The sequence below is a fragment of the Maniola jurtina genome, chromosome 9 (assembly GCF_905333055.1).
Source record: "Maniola jurtina chromosome 9, ilManJurt1.1, whole genome shotgun sequence".
NCBI classification, from domain to species: Eukaryota; Metazoa; Arthropoda; class Insecta; order Lepidoptera; family Nymphalidae; genus Maniola; species Maniola jurtina.
Genome location: NC_060037.1, coordinates 9,471,776 through 9,490,938, shown reverse-complemented (window position 1 = coordinate 9,490,938; position 19,163 = coordinate 9,471,776). Strand labels below are relative to the sequence as shown.

Below are 19,163 nucleotides of genomic sequence, written 5' to 3'. Positions count from 1 at the left end.
TTGTACCTTTACAGGTAATGCTTAAAACGTTACAGTAGTCTATCAATAATATATATAAGATAAAATAAAATGGAATTTAAAATAGGTTAGTAAAGGATAAATATAAACAAATGGAATGGAGACAAGACACTTAACACTACAAGCACCAGAAGTTTTAATATTATTATGAAGAGTTATCAGTATTAACTACACGAGAGAACCACATCTCGCTTCATAAGTTCCATACATATACATTTCGTTGAACGTTTTGGAATCGGCGCGCGGCCACCTGCACTATACCGACCTATAAAGCAGTAACACCAAAAAATATTGCAGATTCCAGGTTCCATAAAAATATAATGACTCTTTTAAAACATATAAAAACAATTTCTATTATGCTTCAATGAAAAACAATTATTAAATTATTATGAAAAAACAAGTCATAACATAAAATATGCAACTAACACATGGACGTAAGTAAACTGAACAGTTGTAGAATAAAACTTAATATTTATAAACAAATTCACACCATATAAAACTACAATTGAAATGTCACATTCACAATCATATAATCAACAACTAAGTATTTATTTTTATAATTTTATAGTGGTTTTCTTTAATAACTAAAGATACCCTAAAATTTAAGTATCATGTCATAATTATTTATGAATAATAATAATTAATTGTATCGGTCAATGAAATGTTAGTAATGCAGTCTGTTTACTAATTTATCAAAGGCTAGCACACATTTAGGTGGTGTAAGATAAGTTACATACATGTTCCTATATTTATTCATAATTTATTTTCATTAATCAGAACGAGATGACACCAGAGCAGCCTTTTTTAGGGTTCCATAATAAAATCATAAGAGTTGATATTTTAAAGTGCGGTTATTACATCAACTCAGTGCCCCCTTCCATCTTTTATCACCGAAGTTTGCTAGACGAAGTCTATAAATACCTAATTATTTATTAGAATTGGTAGAGGTAAACTACACAGAAAAAGTCTCTAGCTTGCAGTCTTAGAAATCATTGCTGATACCTTTAGAAACAATTAGTTTTGCGATCCTAAATAAAAAAGATTTGTTTTGAGATTTTAACCAAATGAATATTATATTGTCTCTTTCCAAGCTATGAAGACCTTGTAGTCTTACTTGCACTTGATCGGTTTTATTTAATGAGTGATATCTTTTAAAATATTGCATTGTATTTGATTTTCAAGTACATAATTATTATGTACTTAAGGTCAGTTGCCTGAGTAGGTACAGAGCAACCACCTAAATGCTCATTTAGCTTAGCGATATTAATCGTTCGGAACCGGATAAAATTACAAAAAATTGAAAATTTACATTAATTTAAAGTGAAGTTGTGAAAAAAGAGTTATTAATTATTATTATATTAAAGTCAATCTAGTAAAACAAGGCCGCCCCGACGAAAGATATTAATCACTTTGCAAATATTGTGGTATATTCTGTAATAAATATTCACGCATTTTCCTACATGCCCGCGGCTTCGCCCGCGTGGATTTAAGTTTGTTAAAAATCCTGTGGAAATTTGATTTTTCGAATAATAAGTAGCCCATGTCTGTCCCCAGGATGCAAGCTATCTCTTGGTCAAATCTCGTGTGAAAATCGGTTAAACGGATGGGCCTTTAAAAGTCCCTTGAGAACTGTTTGGTTTTTTGGGACAAAAAGTAGCCCATGTCCATCTCCGGGATGCAAGCTATCTCTGTACCTCATCAAAATCGGTCAAACGTGTGGACCGTATTTAGCAGACAGGCAGACACTTTCGCATTTATAATATTAATATGGATTTAAGAAAGTATGGACCAAACAGTAATGTATGTACTTATTTGGCAATTCATCATTGTGTTCACATTTGTAGTTTTAGGAGTGATGTGAATGGCATTGAGCTAGCGGGAGTGCCCCGGACCATGTCAAACCTCACTCTTTGCGCGCCTTCTTTTTGCCCTTTTTAGATACTTTCGCATCTGACCAAGTATCTGCAACAATATACAAAATAAATCGACTGCTTCTCACCTTCTGTGCCCTTAACCTTGAAATTGAAAATTGAAATATGCTTTATCATACACCATCATAAAAATTTATAACACCCCCCACAAGTGAAGGTTACAGTTACTAGAAAAGAGCTGATAACTTTCAAACGGCTGAACCGATTTTCTTGGATTATAGCTAAGAACACTCTCGGTCAAGCCACCTTTCAAACATAAAAACTAAATTAAAATCGGTTCATTAGTTTAGGAGCTACGATGCTACAGATGGATGCACACGTCAAACTTATAAAACCCCTCTTTTTGGGTTGGGGGTTAAAAAACACAATAGTGAAACATTACAAACCAAAAATATTTTGAAGAACTTTGAAACTAGTAGTAACTAGCAGTCAATTTTGCTGTCCTAATATGAAAATAATGATTTGACAGTTTTTATTGGTAATTTAACAATATAATATGTAAAAAAGGCAAGCACTGTCCCTAATAATATGGGCTTTCCTAGATTAGTTATATGTTACCAAGTCGTTTAGTAAAATATACTTATTTCAGTGATTTTATCAATACTAATCTTACCTCCAAGTTCATCAAAAACTGGGCCGGCCGGTTTGTAATCTTGTTTCTCTGAAGTATCAGGACTCTCCTTCTCTTCTGCCTTCACAGATTTGGCTACAGTGGGTGCCTGAAAAAAATATTATACTATATTAACTACTAGCGAGTAGCGACCCGTACGGCTTAGCTTGTTACAGTTTTCGCAGGGATCCCTGTTTTTTTTGAAAATAAAATTAAAAGCCTAAGTCACTCAGGAATAATGTAGCTTTCTACTGGTGAAAGAATCTACAAAGTAGGTTCAATACTTCTAGAGATTGTTTCCTACAAACAAACTTTACCTCTTTATAATATTAATATACATAAAATTATTATTAGTGTAGATTACTAAATAAAATGAACTATAACTCAAAGGCCAGTTTTTCTTTTTTTTTTTTTGATAAAAAATAGTGAGCAAATGAGCAGCCAGGTCACTTGATGTTAAGTGATTACCGCCGCCCATGAACATTTGCAGCACCAGAGGTATAAATATTTTGACCGTAAAGCAATGTTACTTAGCACTGCCCTTGCCCGTCTTGATATACTTAACTCAGGCCTCAGCCTTACCTGTCCCACAATAATTACCCACACAGACAAATCATGTGCAGTGTAGTAGTAATTGGTAATGAAATCAACAGTGCCCCAACAGTCTTATATCTGCTTCTAAACCAAATTGTATAAAACTAACCTCACTAGCCTTCTTCTTGATCTGTTTCTCTTTGTTTTCCATCTTCTTGTTGCTCCTGAGATCCTTGACTTCGGTTAGTTCATTCTCTGTGCCGTCATCTTCATCAGTGGTGCCGAGCAGAGCCTGGTCACGGAGTTCTGCCTACCAATAGAAGAGATTCCACACAATTATAATAAACAAGCTCATGCCTGCAACTTTGTCTGTGTGGACTACTAAAATTTAAAAAAATCCTCTCTCAACGGATGTCTATTTAATGAAATATTTGCATGCCAAACAGTCTGATCCATCAAGTAGCTTGAGCTGTGCTTTGATATTAGATCAGTCAGTCAGTCACCTTTTTTTTCATATATTTAGATAAATATTATATTTTAGAATAGAAGAAAATTGTGTTATTCAACACATTACATAAAAATTCATTACATATATAATGAAGCCTCAATAGCTCAACGGTTATAGGTTGGTTAATAAGCGGCTGTTCAAACTCCACCCGTTGCACTATTGTCATACCCACTCTTAGCACAAGCTTTACGCTTAGTTGGAGGGGAATGTTAGTTATGATTAAAATAGCTAATATTCTTTTAAATATTGGATAGAATCAGGCGTTACTTTGCGGAAGTTCATGTTTAGCAAGAAACAGTTAAAAATTATTTTGCTATAATCCACCAACAGAATAAATCTGTATGGTAATATTCTTTTCTTTTTTTTAATTCTGTTATTAATTATTGTTGTAGTTTCCAGGATAAGTTAGGTTAGATAATCAAAATACAATATAGTGTGTACAAAACACTTGTTTTGTACACAAGTCCAATCTGAACATGAATAGAATAGAATATATTTTCATTCAAGTAAACTTTTACAAGTGCTTTTGAATTGTCAAAATAATTTACCACTGATTTGGAATACAGCTCCTACCAAGAACCAGCAAGAAAGACGCATGAGTTATGTATATGACTATGCATTGTGGAAAAACAGATCTCAACCAAGTACATAGTTGCATATTTAATCTTTAGTCTATGACCTGTGCAGACTACCATGTTGCAACTTTTTGCAATTGATCCAGTGGTTTTACCATCACTGTAAATATCCAGATTTCAAATACACAGATCAATGCAGCATTGCAGATAGTTTTATACATCTTTTTTTAAGAAAATGTGCACTCAGTTAGATCTTTTAGGATAAAGCTGTTTTACAGTAGGTAGCAATTCTGCACTGGATTGATTCAGAACTAGACTTGAATATTCTATCAAAATGTAAATGGGAAACCAGCTTTAACTTTTTCAAATGTATTTTAATTAAAATAATTACCTCCTTAAGGACTCTCTGGAGCTCTTCAACCTGAGCCTGCAAAGCTCTAGCAGAGTCCTCATCTACTTCCGGGCCCTCTGCACTCAGCACCCTGATGGTCTCAATAGCCTCTTCCTTCTGTTCAGGCTGGGCAACTTCAGTGTCTGCATCTTTCACTTTCTTCTTATTCTTCTTAGATGGACTTTCCTTCTTATCTTTCTCTTCTGGACCCTTTACTTTCTTCTTGTCACTCTTTTTTGGCACCTCCTGCCACAGGCCATCATCAAAATCTGCTGGCTTCTCCGCATCAACTACAGCCTTTTTCTTTCCCTTTTTAGCTTCAGCGGGTGCTTCTTTCTTAGCGACTTTAACTTCGACCTTCTCTTTGGGCTTGGGCTTTTCCACATCTTTCACTTTCTCTTCTTTTTTCTCCTTCACTGGTGATTTTTTAGCACTTTCGCTCTTTGACTTTGCATCATCATTTGAAATGCGGTTAGGAGAAGTCTTCTAAAAAACAAATATCTGAATTAGAGGCTTATAAAATACAAATTAATTTATTAATATGCCAAATACTTATTACAAAAAACATAAGTATTTTATTTCACTAAAACTGTGTTCTTATATCATACTTAGTTATGTATCTAAAATAATTGGAATACCCATTCCTGAAATAATTGGATTTATATTTCTTGTAAGGTTTTAGGATTTATAAACATATGTTTGAAGGTTAAAAATAAAATGAGCACAGGCACTGGCGGACCGTACCGTTTCGAACACTCACCTTCTCCTTGGTTTTTCTTTTCTTATTGGACGATTTCCTATCGTCCACGACCAGCGGTAGCTTGTCGAATTGGGGCTGCTCCGCCGTGTGGAAACCGAATATAAATACGAGAGCTGCGCATACTAAAACAACCGCCACAGCTGCTGCGGGGAACAGGAACTGTGTATGAGACACCTGCCTTAACAACTCCATCTTAAATTTTTATCCTCAACAGTCTAAACTTTACAGTCCACATAAAAACGTTTCGATAAGATGTGATAATGCCAAATATATTAAATCCCGAACGATAAAAGCAGACACGGAGACATGATGACGCGGCTGTGACGTGCCAAAAAAATTGCGAACGCGACTTAATAAAGTTGCCGTATAAAAATTAATAATATTAAATAACTAGCAACCCGTCCTGGCTTCAGAAGTTCGAATTTCGAAAGCGAATTTATCAATGGAATAAGCATAGAGATAGTATAAGTTTTAGTTTTGATCACAGACCTAGTAGTTTTGATAACTAAAGCGGCAAAGCATAGCGCAACACACTATCCAAAGCTATTCAGTTTTCTATGATATTTTAGAAAATATGTGCGTTTAGTTTAATGACTAACAATTTTCTATGGTGCCGCCAGACACTTGCGAGTTGCGACAAACTTAGCTTACCTTGTGATTTGTGAATCTCACTGTCAAGAACGAATGTCAAGGTGTTGTCATTTGTCAAGTCAACATGTCAAAAAAGCTGCGCTTTAGCTTTTAGGTTATGTTTATTTTATTCATAAGGTTTTATTATTAGCAAGCGCCAAAATATAAGTTATCATGGGTCGCAATAAAAAAAGGAAGAGTGAGAAAAACCAAAACATCCACCAGAGTAAGGAAGACTTGGTAGTCACAGAATCGAATACACTAAGCGATAGTGACGAAGATACCAACAGGACACTTGCTAAAGAAGAAAGCAACGAAATATCTGATGGTAAAATTATGAAAAGGCCACTGGAGCACGAAAGTGAAAATTCAGACGTTGAAGATGAACCTAAAAAACGTAAGAAAAAGAAAAAGACTCCAGCAGCAGAAGAGTCTGCAACAACAGGTAAAAAAAATAAAATTTCCAAAAGGCAAATGAAAAAAGAAAAACATGCTGCGAGACTTGCTTTAGAACAAGCACAGGTAAAGAACCAAACTAAGACCCAGTGTCTTAATTATTTATCTCAATGGAAACATGACAGGCAGAACTGGAAGTTTATGAAAGCAAGACAAGTATGGCTTAATAAAAACAAATTTTCAACCCAGCTAATACCAGAGGCTTCATGGCCTATATTATTAGAATATTTTGAGTCTGCTAAAGGTAACATTAAAACCTTACTTCTGAATGATGCTAATCAAATCATTAAACAAATGGATGAATGGACAGAGTCACAAACCAATAAAGATGCTGAATGTGACAAGGAACAGTCTGAATCTACTGAACTAGTGAAACCTGACAAAACAGTTTATAATAGAGCAAGGAGTATAATACAATGTTTACAGGAATAAAATGCTTATTTAGTTTTCACCTAAGTTTTATTTCAACTACAAAATTAAGGATAACGAGAACAATAAATTACATTTTAAGGTCCAAAAATCCTTTCCTTCCATCAATTATGGACATTGACTTCAGAGTCGTCAGACGTAAACTGTGTAATCCACTTCCTTAACTTGTCTGTATCTTGTAATCCAACCAATCTCTGTTGCACTTTACCATTCTTGATAGCTACAAGAACTGGCACAGAACTAACCTCATAATCCAAAGCTAAGTCTGTTTGTTCGTCAATATCCACTTTGGCGAGGATTACTTTACCTTTATTCTCAGAGATTATTGACTCAAGTCGTGGTGTAAGCAGCTTGCAAGGATTGCACCATCTAAAATTTAAAATGAAACTAATTACATTCATACTGAAAATCTCAGCGTTAATTAATATTTATAAATAGAAACATACGTCGCAAAGAAATCCACAACAACAGGAGTTTTACTGTTGATAACTTTAGCCTTAAAATCATCAGTACTTTGGATTTTTATTATATCATATGTGGGCGAGGAGACTGTTATGTTTCTGAAGTATAAGGAAGGTTTGGCGAAGTACGGATTTCGTAACAAAAGGGTTCGCCCTAACATTTTTACTGATAACTTTACCAATTTAAAAATGTGCGAAAATTGACCGAAACAAATGAGTTGCGATTTCAGTGTTCAGATGATTTCAGAGACCAGAGTGTTTTTTTTTTTTCTCTCTCGCCTGGCTTTTACAATGATTAGCCAATGTCAAGTTTGTAGTTATTTGTAACAAGTTAGCTAAACTATACAAGTATGGACCCCGTCTGTGCCGGCGCTCGCCGACATACGCACGGCACCCCCCTAGAGCGCTTTCCAGTCAGTTTTAACAAAAAAACACTCCAAAAAGTCATAACACGCGCGCCAGCAAACGCCACCACAGACGAAGTCCGACCAGAGTGTTCAGAATTCTATTTCTGTCAGTGTATTATCTATGATTTCTGTCCTGTCACAGTGGTCAGGTCCACAGATTAAAAGATACTACGTCGTATGTCAGGTCAGTGACAGTCCTACCGCCTATTATTATAGGTATACCTACCATGTTGTGTACATGGATGGAGCACTCTCAATACTAGCGCTATTCCAATTCAACTGCTGAGCGAGATTGAAAGGTCGGACACCAGGGACACCATCCATAGGGGCCGTGGACGGAATAATAGACTCTAGCTAGACAGACAATGTGCGGTCGGTTTGTTTATATACTATCTCTATGCGATTGAGGCTCGACCTTTCTCTCTGAAGATCATTCTAGCCTCGCGGTAGCTAGGGATTGGTGATACAGGTATACCGATATTGATGTATTGATGAAATAGATAATGGAAAAATGATAATGAAAATTAAAATATTAATAGATTTTATAAAATATCGCCGTAATTGTTATTTGTTATAATATTAATATCGATCTCGATTTCGATATTTTAACAATAATGCTCAACATGTCTTTAGATAGTGATCATACAGTTGCTCTGCTAACTAATACTTACTATTAATAAAACTATACAAATTATCATCAAATTATAAATACAATTGAGCGTTAAAAATTTAAAACATGTTGTTGTACCTACCTTGTTAATATTTTATCGATTAAATAGTTGCAACCATGTTGCAACGTGTAAAGCACCATTAATAAAAATAAAAAGACAGGTACCCAGACCCAAACTCGCGAAATCAAATTAAAATATTTGACAATTGTCTATGAAAATAACCTCAAAAAAATCTTGAATAGGAGGATTTGTGCCAACAAAGTGTAATTTATGTATAAATTCTCCAGTAAATAATAAAATGTATTCAAGTGACGATTACAATGAGGTTTGTTTATTTTTCCGAAAAGTTAAATTTACAAAACCTATGAGTTTTTGTTTACATATTTACTTCATAACCCTAATTATTTTGTTCATTAATTACTTCTACTTGGGTAAACAATTGCAATAATATTTATAATTAAACTATTACAAAAATACAATGCAGTAAAGTCAGTCTTTTGACTTCATTGCAACTTAGACTTTTAACTTCATCAAATTAGAGGAGGGATCAACATGCCTGAAGCCATTGCATACATATGGAGTAGAGCCAATTTTTTGGACTACGCTTATGTACGGTTGATATTGGTATACTTACTGAAAACAAAACACTCAGGAGAGTGGAGTCTGGCAATTTTGATGACACTCAATGGACCTGGGTAACCAAAGAAAATAAAGGTTGTTTTGAGTTGTTATCAAGAACTATATCCCTTTCTGGCTGCACTGTTCCAGTATGTGCTGCGCTTAATGTCTGTACAAATCATATTCTAACATAAAATGTTATGTGCATTCTAGGGTGGATATGAGTCTTACGGAGACTATGAACCCCACACAGGAGATCCACAGTATGATTTGGAATATGACAGATCATCATACTACCAAATGCCTGAAATGGTAAGCTATTTGATCAAATTGTTTGTTTAAAATCATAGTGAGTCAGCGCACATAAAAATTAATTGTAATAATGCATATATCAACAGGTTAAAAAGTTTCTGGTGTATTTCCGCAACATGATCACTGAGGGAATGACGTTTGAGATCCTGAACCTCTATGAAAATACATTCCCTAAGCTCACAGAGCAATATTTCGAGAATACACCCTGGCCTGATGAGAAAGAAGTTGCTCCAGTTGTGGACAATGACCATGTAAGTTGGATAGTTGAGTTTTAATAATATTGTAATGGATTAGAAAAAAGAATTCTCTGTTGTTAATTGAAAGTGTAAGACATTCAACTCTTTAAATTAATACATCTGTTGTATTTAGCATTTATATTCTGTATGTACTATGATTTAAGATTTCAATAAACTTAAAAGGTTTTATGGGTCTTAAAGGAATTGTGCTACACTCTATAGAATATAGATTTTTAAAGATGTAAAGTCAGAATTCTAAAGCCTCAGTACTTTGTTCAAAGTTAAAATTCAAGGCACTAACTAAAAAGGATTTTATGAAATTCCAGCCCTTAGGGGCTAATAGGAGATTAAAGTTTGATGGATCAAACAAATCCATCATTTCTGAAGTTCTATTCATGCAAATTGGTATTTGAAACTTTGGTTAAAAATTAAGCAAGCTAATGTTTCACGATTTTTGGATATTCCACCCCCAACAAGCTTAGATTGGGGATGGAAGTTTGTGTGAAAGTCTATCATTTTCAAATTAATATCCATGACAGTTATAATTTAAGCTTTCAGTTAAAAGTGAAGAAAAATAATAAAAGAAGATTTTTAGGAATTCCACTTCCAAGGGATTTTGAGCACCAGAGCGAACCCGGGACGGGTCAGCTAGTATCTAGTAAACTACTGTTTGTGACATTAAATTATGTTTTTTAGGTTTTCATGATTCTCTACAAAGAGTTGTACTTCCGTGATATCTATGCTCGAGTGCCCGGCGGTCCAAAGCCTGAGCAAAGGTTCCTCTCATTCTACAACTACTGTGACCTCTTCAACTACATCCTGTCAGCGGAGACCCCTGTTCCTCTGGAACTACCGGACCAGTGGCTGTGGGAACTCATTGATGAATTTGTTTATCAGTTCCAATCATTCGCTCAATATAGGCAAGTATAATACAAAACATGATTTTCATACCCGTAATTCTTAGAGTCAGGGAAACGATTTGATTATGCATTGTAAACTCTAAATTGAAAACTTTATTTACTGAAAAACGCCTTAGTAAAACTCCTAAACGTGGAAATTACTACGGTTTGTTTGGTACACATTGTAACTTTTTACTGTCCATTTAATGAAAACTCTTTATAATGCAATAAAATACCTGGTCCCTTCAATTTCGCTGTATATAAAGTTTACAGTATTTGATCAGTTGAATAAGGTGACTTATAATAAGATGGTTTGCTTATCTAAGCATTTATAAAATTGTTTGTCTTGACTGATTAACTGATCTATCAACACAGCCTAAACAGTTGGGGTAGGAACTTGAAATTTTAGCAGTAGGTTCCTTCCATGGCTTATTCACTCACTAGGAAAGACTTTTTGAAAATTTCACCCCAAAAGAAATCAAATAAGGGATGAAAATGTCTTTTAAGTTGTGTCCATGAAAATATGTTTGGTTTCCAGGTCTCGCACCTCCAAGTTAAGCCAAGCTGAGATTGAGGCTCTGAACACAGAGAACAAAGCGTGGAATGTGCTCTGTATTCTCAATGTGCTACATTCTCTAGTGGATAAGTCTAATATCAAGAAGCAACTTGAGGTAAGCAATAACACCAAAGTTCCCAAAAGTTATAAAAATAGCTTTAATTTCAGTTTTTTTTTTTTTCATAAATTCGAAACATATTCATAACATAATATAAAACTATGTATGTTTTTTTAAAAAGAGTACATATTTTGTACTCGTTCCTTGTCCCTTCATCGCGCTTTGTACTAACGATATAAATCAAAGGTTCTTTCTTTGAACACACTTATCACACTAAATTTATAAAGGTGAAAGTTTGTATGTTTGTTACTCTTTCACGCAAAAACTGCTGATTTGGCTGAAACTTGGAATGGAGATAGATTATATGCTGGATTAACACATATGCTACTTTTTATATCGGAAAAAACAAGATTCCCACTGGATTTTAAAAACCTGTACCCACGCGAACGAAGTCGCGGGTCATTAGCTAGTATAAAATGTGTGCAGGTGTATGCGGCCGGTGGCGACCCCGACTCGGTGGCGGGCGAGTTCGGGCGCCACTCACTGTACAAGATGCTAGGCTACTTCTCACTGGTGGGCTTGTTACGCCTACACTCTTTGCTCGGGGACTACTACCAGGCCATCAAGGTAACTCTCAAATATTCATCTGAACTTTAAATAAGGATGTCCAAAAATTTAGCATCTATTGAAAATTCATTAATGGAGTGAATTGCAATTTCCTTTAGTCAGGACACTGAGATTTGTTTAGGATTGAATTAACAAAAAAAAAAGTGTATGGTCTAAATAGGGATGATGACTATTAGTCAAATCAGCGACTTTTTACCAAAAAATATTTCCCTTAGTAAGGGAGCTTATGTGAAAGACATAGAGGTGTATCATCATAAACATTTCACGTAATTTGACATATTATTTAATTTAATCGTTAATAGAGAAAAATGGGGAAAACATTAAGTATTTTTAGGGTTTCCTACATCAAAAGGAATAAATATATGCAATAATATAATATAAATATATCGTTAGTTGTAAATGTTTAGCAAACTTAACATTCACAGCGAACATGGATTTTACGAATTTTGGAAGACTTAACAAATCCTAAGAAGTACTTTATTTTTAAATTAGGCATCATCCCAATAATTATCCACAGGTCATTTTCAAAACTACTGGGCATATGTTTGTTCTGCCAGTTGCAAAATCCTCAATTTTTTTCTATATTATATTTTCTGTTTTAGATCAATTCCTGAAATATAAATCAGGTTACATTTTAAAGTGTATTTGATAAATATACAGGTGCTGGAAAACATTGAACTGCACAAGAAGTCCCAATACTCACACGTACCAGCGTGTCAGATCTCCACATCCTACTATGTGGGCTTCGCTTACATGATGATGCGTCGCTACGCGGACGCCATCCGCACCCTGTCGTCCGCGCTGCTGTACATGCAGCGCACCAAGCAGCTGTTCTCGTCGCGTTCCTACCAGAACGATCAAATCAACAAGCAAACGGAGCAGATGTACCATCTTCTGGCTATCTGTTTGGTGCTGCACCCTCAGTGTGTGGATGAGTCGATTCAGCAGGTTAATGTGCTTTTATTATTCTGTTACAATTTAGCCTTTGGTTGCAATCTAAATTATGGCAAGTGGTGATGCAATTTGATAGAAGTGGGCTAACTTGGAAGGGCTCTGGCAGTTTCAATAGACCTATACCCCTGATTGTTTTCTATATGGCATCCTACCGGAATGCTAAATCGCTTGGCGGCACGCTTTGCTGGTACGAGGATGGTAACTAGCCACAGCCGAAGTCTTTCACCAGACCAGACCAGAGACAATTTAGAAAATATAAATTCCCAAATTGCCACTACCAGGAATACAACCCTCTCGAGGTCTCTCTCACTTATAAGATCACTGGGCCAAGGAGGCCGTCATTTATTATGTAATAATTACTTTTTCCCCAAAGAAGTAGAGTAGGTATGAGACAGGACTGATCGAGCATTAGATGAGATGGTGCATGGAGAGTTCTCGTCTCAATCACATGTACGCGCACACACAAGCGCCCTGATCCTGAGTGGCAATAACATGCAACATTATTATTGTTGGTCTAACTGCAATACAGGGCCTGCTAAATACATCTCACTCAAGCATTAAACTAACATTTATCATCTGTTTGTTTGTTATTAGATTCATCATTCACTTGTAACTTCCTCAGGTGCTGCGTGAAAAGAACTACCACGAGAAGATGTTCAAAATGCAGTATGGCGATCTCGGCGAGTTCGAAAGTTGCTTCACGTTCGCGTGCCCCAAGTTCCTGTCGCCCTGCCCGCCGCCCATCGAGCCCGGCTCCAACTACGGCCGCGACGCCGTCAAACACCAGACGCAGGTGTTCATGGACGAGGTGTGTTACAGTACAACAGCTGGCCGTAATGTATAATAGCTGTCTATAGTATGTTACGGCTAGTGTACAACACTTTGCATTAGTATTTCACCGCTGGCTGTAACACTTGGCAGCTGGCTGTAGTATACAGGGTGTAACCAGAATGCTAGCAAAAACTTAGCCTTATTATTATACTACCTTAACACAAGCCAATGCCAATACTGCCGTCCTAACGAAGAGAGCAATAACTAGGTTTCGACTACTTTCGAGATATTCGCGGTTATGATTAGCTACTTACAAATCGTAATATTACATATTGCAGTTTTGATAACCAACAGAACCGAAACTACTGAAGATACAAAAAAGACGTCTAAGGCGAAAATATAGAGCTCATTTTCCTGATTACGGATATGGTCTTAAGTCAATTTGCCCAAAAACTCGAGTTATTGCACTCTTTGTTAGGACGGCAGAATAAACGCTTGCTTTATCTTGTAGTTTTAGTGATTTAGTATTTTTCAACCCACACTGTATAGCGCGCAAAACTCGAGTCAATGCCCCGGCTACGACGCGGCATTGACTTCGAGTGGCCTATTTATGGAAAGTTCGTTGACCACTAGTCAGTCAGATGTTTTGTTTACAATATATTGTAAACATTTATACATACAGGATAAAAACATCGTAGTTTTTCTATAGTATCTTATCAGTAATCATCAGTACTATCACCTGTCTTCGTTTTTGCTAGCGTTTCAGGTTACATCCTATAATGTAGTGTGATATAATGTAATGTAGTGTGGTAGTAGCTTATGACAGTAGTCTGTAGTATATGACAGCTAAACTGTAGTAAATGGCAGCTGACTGTAGTATATGACAGCGTATAATTTTTAATCAATATTATGTTTGAACTTCAGGTCCGTCAACAAAAGATGCTGCCAACAATCCGGTCATACCTCAAGCTATACACGACACTGCCTCTAGCCAAGCTCGCCGCGTTCATGTCGGCGGCGCGCGGCGGCGACCGCGACGCGGCGCGCGAGCACGCGGCGCTCGCCATACACCTGCTGTGCTTCAAGCACAAGATGAAGAACGTCGTCTGGTCCAAGGGGCCCAGCGGGCTCGACGGCAAGTTCCAGAGCGGATCTGAGGTATGTTTCTGAACCTATTTAATATTATAAACGCGAAAGTTTGTATGTATGGATGGATGGATAGTATTTACGCAAAAACTACAGAACAGATTTGGCTGAAATTCTGAATGGAGATAGATTAAACCCTGGATTAGGCTGCTTTTTATCCCGGGAAATCCAAGTTCCTACGGGATTTTGAAAAACCTAAATCCACGCGGACGAAGTCGCGGGCGTCAGCTACTATCTAGTAAAAATTGCCCTTTCTCCTTGTTATGTTATTTTCGGAATTTCCGTGTGTAATTTAATGAGGAACATTGGTCCTAGTTTTGCTCCGCGCCTCAGACAGCATGTTGCGCCCTGTCCTGGTTATCACCATTATATGTGAAACCTCATTCTCCTACTTGGAAGTCTTGTATGTGGAAGGATCTCTGGGAAACCATCACATTATTATCATAAGACACCTCTTACCATTATGTTATTACTGGAAAGGGTAATGAAGAATACTGTGCAAAATCATTTAACAAAACATGATTCTGTGTAGAAATCAATGAAGCTGTTGATTGCCCAACTCCATTCTGGTTAGCATCTCACACAACATGGGACATATTTTTTTGATGCATACTTACAGTGACGTCATTCGTATTTCGAAAACTAATGACTATTTCATAAAGGATGGTTATTAACACCCGACCCAAAAAGAGGGGTGTTATAAGTTTGACGTGTGTATGTGGTATCGTAGCTCCTAAACTGATAAACCGATTTTAATTTAGTTTTTTTTTTGTTTGAAAGGTGGCTTGATCAAGTGTTCTTAGCTATAATCCAAGAAAATCAGTTCAGCCGTTTGAAAGTTATCAGCTCTTGTCTAGTTACTGTAACCTTCACTTGTCGGGGGTGGTATAAATTTTTAATTTACACTTGTTTAATATTGTGTTTATATTGCAGTTGGATTTCTACATCGACAATGACATGATTCACATTGCCGACACGAAGGTGGCTCATCGTTACGGCGACTTCTTCATCCGCAAGCTGCTCAAGTTTGAAGAATTGAACCGAAAGCTGCACCACATCAAAATATAAATGTCTCATAAGGCATTACCATTTAATATATATAAAAAATAAAAAAAATTGTGTTTTTTATTTCTTATTCTAGAACTAAAATTATATTTACAATTTTGGACTATACTGAACAAATTTTCGATTTCTTTTGTAAAATTTCTTTGGCTCTACAATTTGGAAACTTTCTCTCTGAACTGGGGTTGGGTGTTGTTCCATGAATTGTTGCCATGGGTGTTCAGGTTTCAATGCTTCTTCAATGTTGATCTCCTTCAACCAGTTGTTATAAATGTTGCCAAATCTTCTATAAGCAGCTGCAAGTACTGGACTTTCTCTATTTTCCTTTTCATTCTGAAAATACATGACCATTAGAACTGATTGTATATGACTTGTAAAAGCCGCAAATGCAATAATGTTAGCAGCATGAGTATTTATCAGTCCCTCTTAAGGGGCATGAGACGGGCCTGCCCGCGAAATTCAAATTTAAATTCTGCTCTTGCTCCACAAAGCTGTATAAAGCACAGAACACTTATTCTAGGCGGGGTATAAAGTATTTCATAATTTTCCACCAACATAATGTACATGCAATGTATAAAAATTGAAAGTTACCTTTTGTATAATTTTTAGGCATCTATCATTAAAAATCTCTAAATGTTTTATGAATGCTTCATTTACACGTATATTTTCCTTTTTCACTATATCCATTACGTACAATATGTAACCAAACTGCATTTGATATGTGGCATTCTTCATTAATGTACCCAAGATTTCTATGTTAACCCTGCAACAATTACACAATTAATAGGTTGTAGAGGAGTCAAAAAGCCTCTGTACGATTTAATCTTACTTGAATTGCTTTTCATTCATCTCATTTAGTAGTTTTTCAGCTTTCTCCTTTGTTTTACAACCCAAGGCTAGAACACCGTAGGTCATTATGTTGACTTTTATAATATGCTTCTTGTTCAGTGGATGTTTTTTATGTCGTTTATTTTGCTTCTCAATAATTTCTCTAACATCCTATAAAATTAAAAAATATATTGGCTAGTCAAATTAAAGGTATAATAAGTAATTTTCCCAGGTAATTTTGATAACTTACAAAAGCACTATCATAATCTTGCCTAAAACATCTCTTTTTAATCAATGCATTGTAAAAATCTATATCAGTTTTTATATCTAAATCTTGCATTGTTTCAAGCAGTTTATTTTCAGCTTCTGAATTATTTTCTATTAAAGGCAGCATTTGTGTGAATGTTTTTATATCTGGTTTTACAGAATAGACCTCCATTTCTTTGAGGAAATCCTCTTGTCCACCAATTATAGCAAACTTGTCTTGTGGAATGTGAACGTCTTGAACACCTAATATTTGATCAATTTGCACAATTTTAGACAACAAATTAGGTGCAGTTCTCATTTGTACATGTTGTTCTGGCTGCTTGTAGTTTTCTATTAATTCTAAACTAGTGTTATCTTCGTTTATTAAAGCTAAACCTGTCCTATCTTCTAGTGCTGCTCCTGTATTTGAGTTATTATCCTGTATAGGTTTACTGTTAAGATCTGAAGTTTCTTCTATTATTATATCAGATTCTAATATAGGCAATGTTTGCTTATGATTTACATTTTCATTTTTTTGCAAATATGTTATAGAATCTTCAATCTGAAGCACATTTGCTTTCATATTTAATAAAGTCATATGCTCCTGTATCAAGCCAACTACTTCCAATAAATCCTCTTTTGAACCTAAATTACAATCTTTTACACACTTTAGCATAAGATTAAATGAGTAAACATTTGGTTTTTCTCTCATTTTCAACATTTTTCTCCATACAATAAGAGCATGTTTTAAACCATAGTCTTTGTCTGATATACATGCTTGAATTAAGTGGTTAAAAGTGTGCACTCTTATCTTGATTTTCTTACTAATCATTTCATCAACAATTTTAAAAGCTGTTGGTATATCTGAACATCTTCCAAATGCTTTGATCATGACATTATAATTTGTAAGGTTAGGTTCTATACCCTTCTCAATCATATGATTTCTTAGATGAGTTGCCATTTTTAATCCATCTGCAGGCCATGGGCTATTGATACAAGCTTCAAACAGACAAGTGTATGTGTCGCCTGTAGGTTTCAATGCCCTTCTCTTCATGTCATTAAACAGCTTAAAAGCTTTTTTTGTATATCCTACTTCAGCACAAGCCCCAATTAATATGTTGTAGATATAGTTTTCTGGTTTTACTCTGTCCTCTTTTAACATCCTTGTTTCTAGAATATCAATTGCCTCTTTTATTCTTTTATGTTTTAAATATTGCTTTATTAGATCTGCATATTGCTTGGTTGTTAGTTTTTGAGACTGCAGTGGTTTATTTTGTAAATATTGTTCCTCTTTCACATCACCTTCATCTTCTAATGTATTTGAAACGGGTGCCCTTCCCGCTAGAGTCCCAAAACAATCCGGATCTTCCAAGTATGTGATATTATTCTCAGTTTTGTATTCTTTAATTTCATTGATTTTATTATCCTTAGAGGTTAGCGTGGACATAAGATTGTGGCGTAATTTAATGGTGCTACTGCATTTTATATTCCTAAAAAGATTTATACAACGAAAAGCCATCTTCTTTGCGTTTAATTTGTATTTATTTCATAGACTAAATAATTTATTTACACAATTATTGTCAGTAAATCATAAATTAATATTTTTAAATTTAATGATCTCATTTACTTCAGAATGAGAATTTAATAAATTTATTTAGCAGGTTTTGATTATTAAACAAGAAATTACAATGAGAAGATAATTTATTTTAACAAAATAATCGAGATGGTGATTTTATAACCTAAAAGTTGTTTATTTTTGACTTTTTTTTAACTGGGTTTACGGCTCTGGGTTCTTAATTTTTTAGTGTACTTGCTGCAAACATAGAGCCATTGGAGTTCTGTGGTAGTCACAGAGTATAATATATACCATAGAGCATAGATAAATACCACAGACCATTAAAAATAAAAATAGGTACTGATCATAGACTTTGAACCACAGACCTAGTTAGTATAAATAAGCAAGATTCCTGTTTTTAAACGCCCATGAGGACTTCGTCTGTGATGACGTTTGCTGGCGCGCGTGCTGTGCTTGTTTGGAATGTTTTTTTTTGTTAAGAGTGGCTGGTTTTTGTGTTAGTTGGTGTTTTTTGGTGGTGGAACTGACTGGGAAGCGCTCTAAAGGGGCGCCGCGCGTATGTCGGCGGGCGCCGGCGCAGACGGAGTCCATACTTGTATAAATTCAATAACTTGAAAATATCACATAAAGGAATCCTCCGTGCGTCGATGATAAAGTAATTAAACGGCTCGAGTTCCTTTGTAAAAATTTAGTTTTAATTTTTCTCACAACAACATAAAATAATCAATGATAAACAAAACAGTCTTGACGTATATAAATTGAGTGATGGTTTTTTTCTTTTTTTCAAACTTTTATTTTTAAATAAGAATGTGTGTAACCTACATCACTCCCCTCCAGAGGCCGTGTCTACGGACGATAATAATCCGGAAACCGTACTCGTCTACCGGTACGCG

The 19,163-nt window shown here is 35.5% G+C and overlaps 5 protein-coding genes across 6 annotated transcripts; 2 read left to right on the top strand and 3 right to left on the bottom strand.

Annotated features, from left to right (window-relative positions):
* Positions 1-1,798: 1,798 nt before the first annotated feature.
* LOC123867931 (coiled-coil domain-containing protein 124-like) lies at positions 1,799-5,692 on the bottom strand. 2 transcript variants are annotated; one of them, XM_045910254.1, is made up of 5 exons: positions 5,328-5,692; positions 4,568-5,050; positions 3,263-3,403; positions 2,563-2,668; positions 1,799-1,980 (listed from the first exon to the last, which is right to left on the bottom strand). In XM_045910254.1, exons 1-5 carry the CDS (start codon positions 5,517-5,519, stop codon positions 1,922-1,924), a joined length of 981 nt encoding a protein of 326 aa, XP_045766210.1. In that variant the 5' UTR covers positions 5,520-5,692; the 3' UTR covers positions 1,799-1,921. The 2 variants fall into 2 exon arrangements, with proteins under 2 accessions (XP_045766210.1, XP_045766209.1); XM_045910253.1 differs by having other exon boundaries at positions 4,568-5,053; positions 5,328-5,685.
* Positions 5,693-6,025: 333 nt separating this feature from the next.
* LOC123867932 (uncharacterized protein C7orf50 homolog) lies at positions 6,026-6,862 on the top strand. The gene has a single exon (XM_045910255.1). It carries the CDS (start codon positions 6,132-6,134, stop codon positions 6,843-6,845), a length of 714 nt encoding a protein of 237 aa, XP_045766211.1. The 5' UTR covers positions 6,026-6,131; the 3' UTR covers positions 6,846-6,862.
* Positions 6,859-7,564, bottom strand: LOC123867935 (thioredoxin, mitochondrial-like). Its single transcript, XM_045910256.1, has 2 exons — positions 7,289-7,564; positions 6,859-7,211 (listed from the first exon to the last, which is right to left on the bottom strand). The coding sequence occupies exons 1-2, from the start codon at positions 7,462-7,464 to the stop codon at positions 6,947-6,949; spliced, it is 441 nt and encodes a 146-aa protein (XP_045766212.1). The 5' UTR covers positions 7,465-7,564; the 3' UTR covers positions 6,859-6,946.
* Positions 7,565-8,571: 1,007 nt separating this feature from the next.
* Positions 8,572-15,676, top strand: LOC123867930 (eukaryotic translation initiation factor 3 subunit L). Its single transcript, XM_045910252.1, has 10 exons — positions 8,572-8,706; positions 9,213-9,311; positions 9,398-9,562; positions 10,244-10,467; positions 10,985-11,117; positions 11,547-11,687; positions 12,348-12,635; positions 13,264-13,449; positions 14,337-14,570; positions 15,492-15,676. Exons 1-10 carry the CDS (start codon positions 8,680-8,682, stop codon positions 15,624-15,626), a joined length of 1,632 nt encoding a protein of 543 aa, XP_045766208.1. The 5' UTR covers positions 8,572-8,679; the 3' UTR covers positions 15,627-15,676.
* Positions 15,666-18,460, bottom strand: LOC123867929 (pentatricopeptide repeat-containing protein 1, mitochondrial). Its single transcript, XM_045910251.1, has 4 exons — positions 16,699-18,460; positions 16,450-16,619; positions 16,212-16,383; positions 15,666-15,953 (listed from the first exon to the last, which is right to left on the bottom strand). Exons 1-4 carry the CDS (start codon positions 18,211-18,213, stop codon positions 15,714-15,716), a joined length of 2,097 nt encoding a protein of 698 aa, XP_045766207.1. The 5' UTR covers positions 18,214-18,460; the 3' UTR covers positions 15,666-15,713.
* Positions 18,461-19,163: the final 703 nt, after the last annotated feature.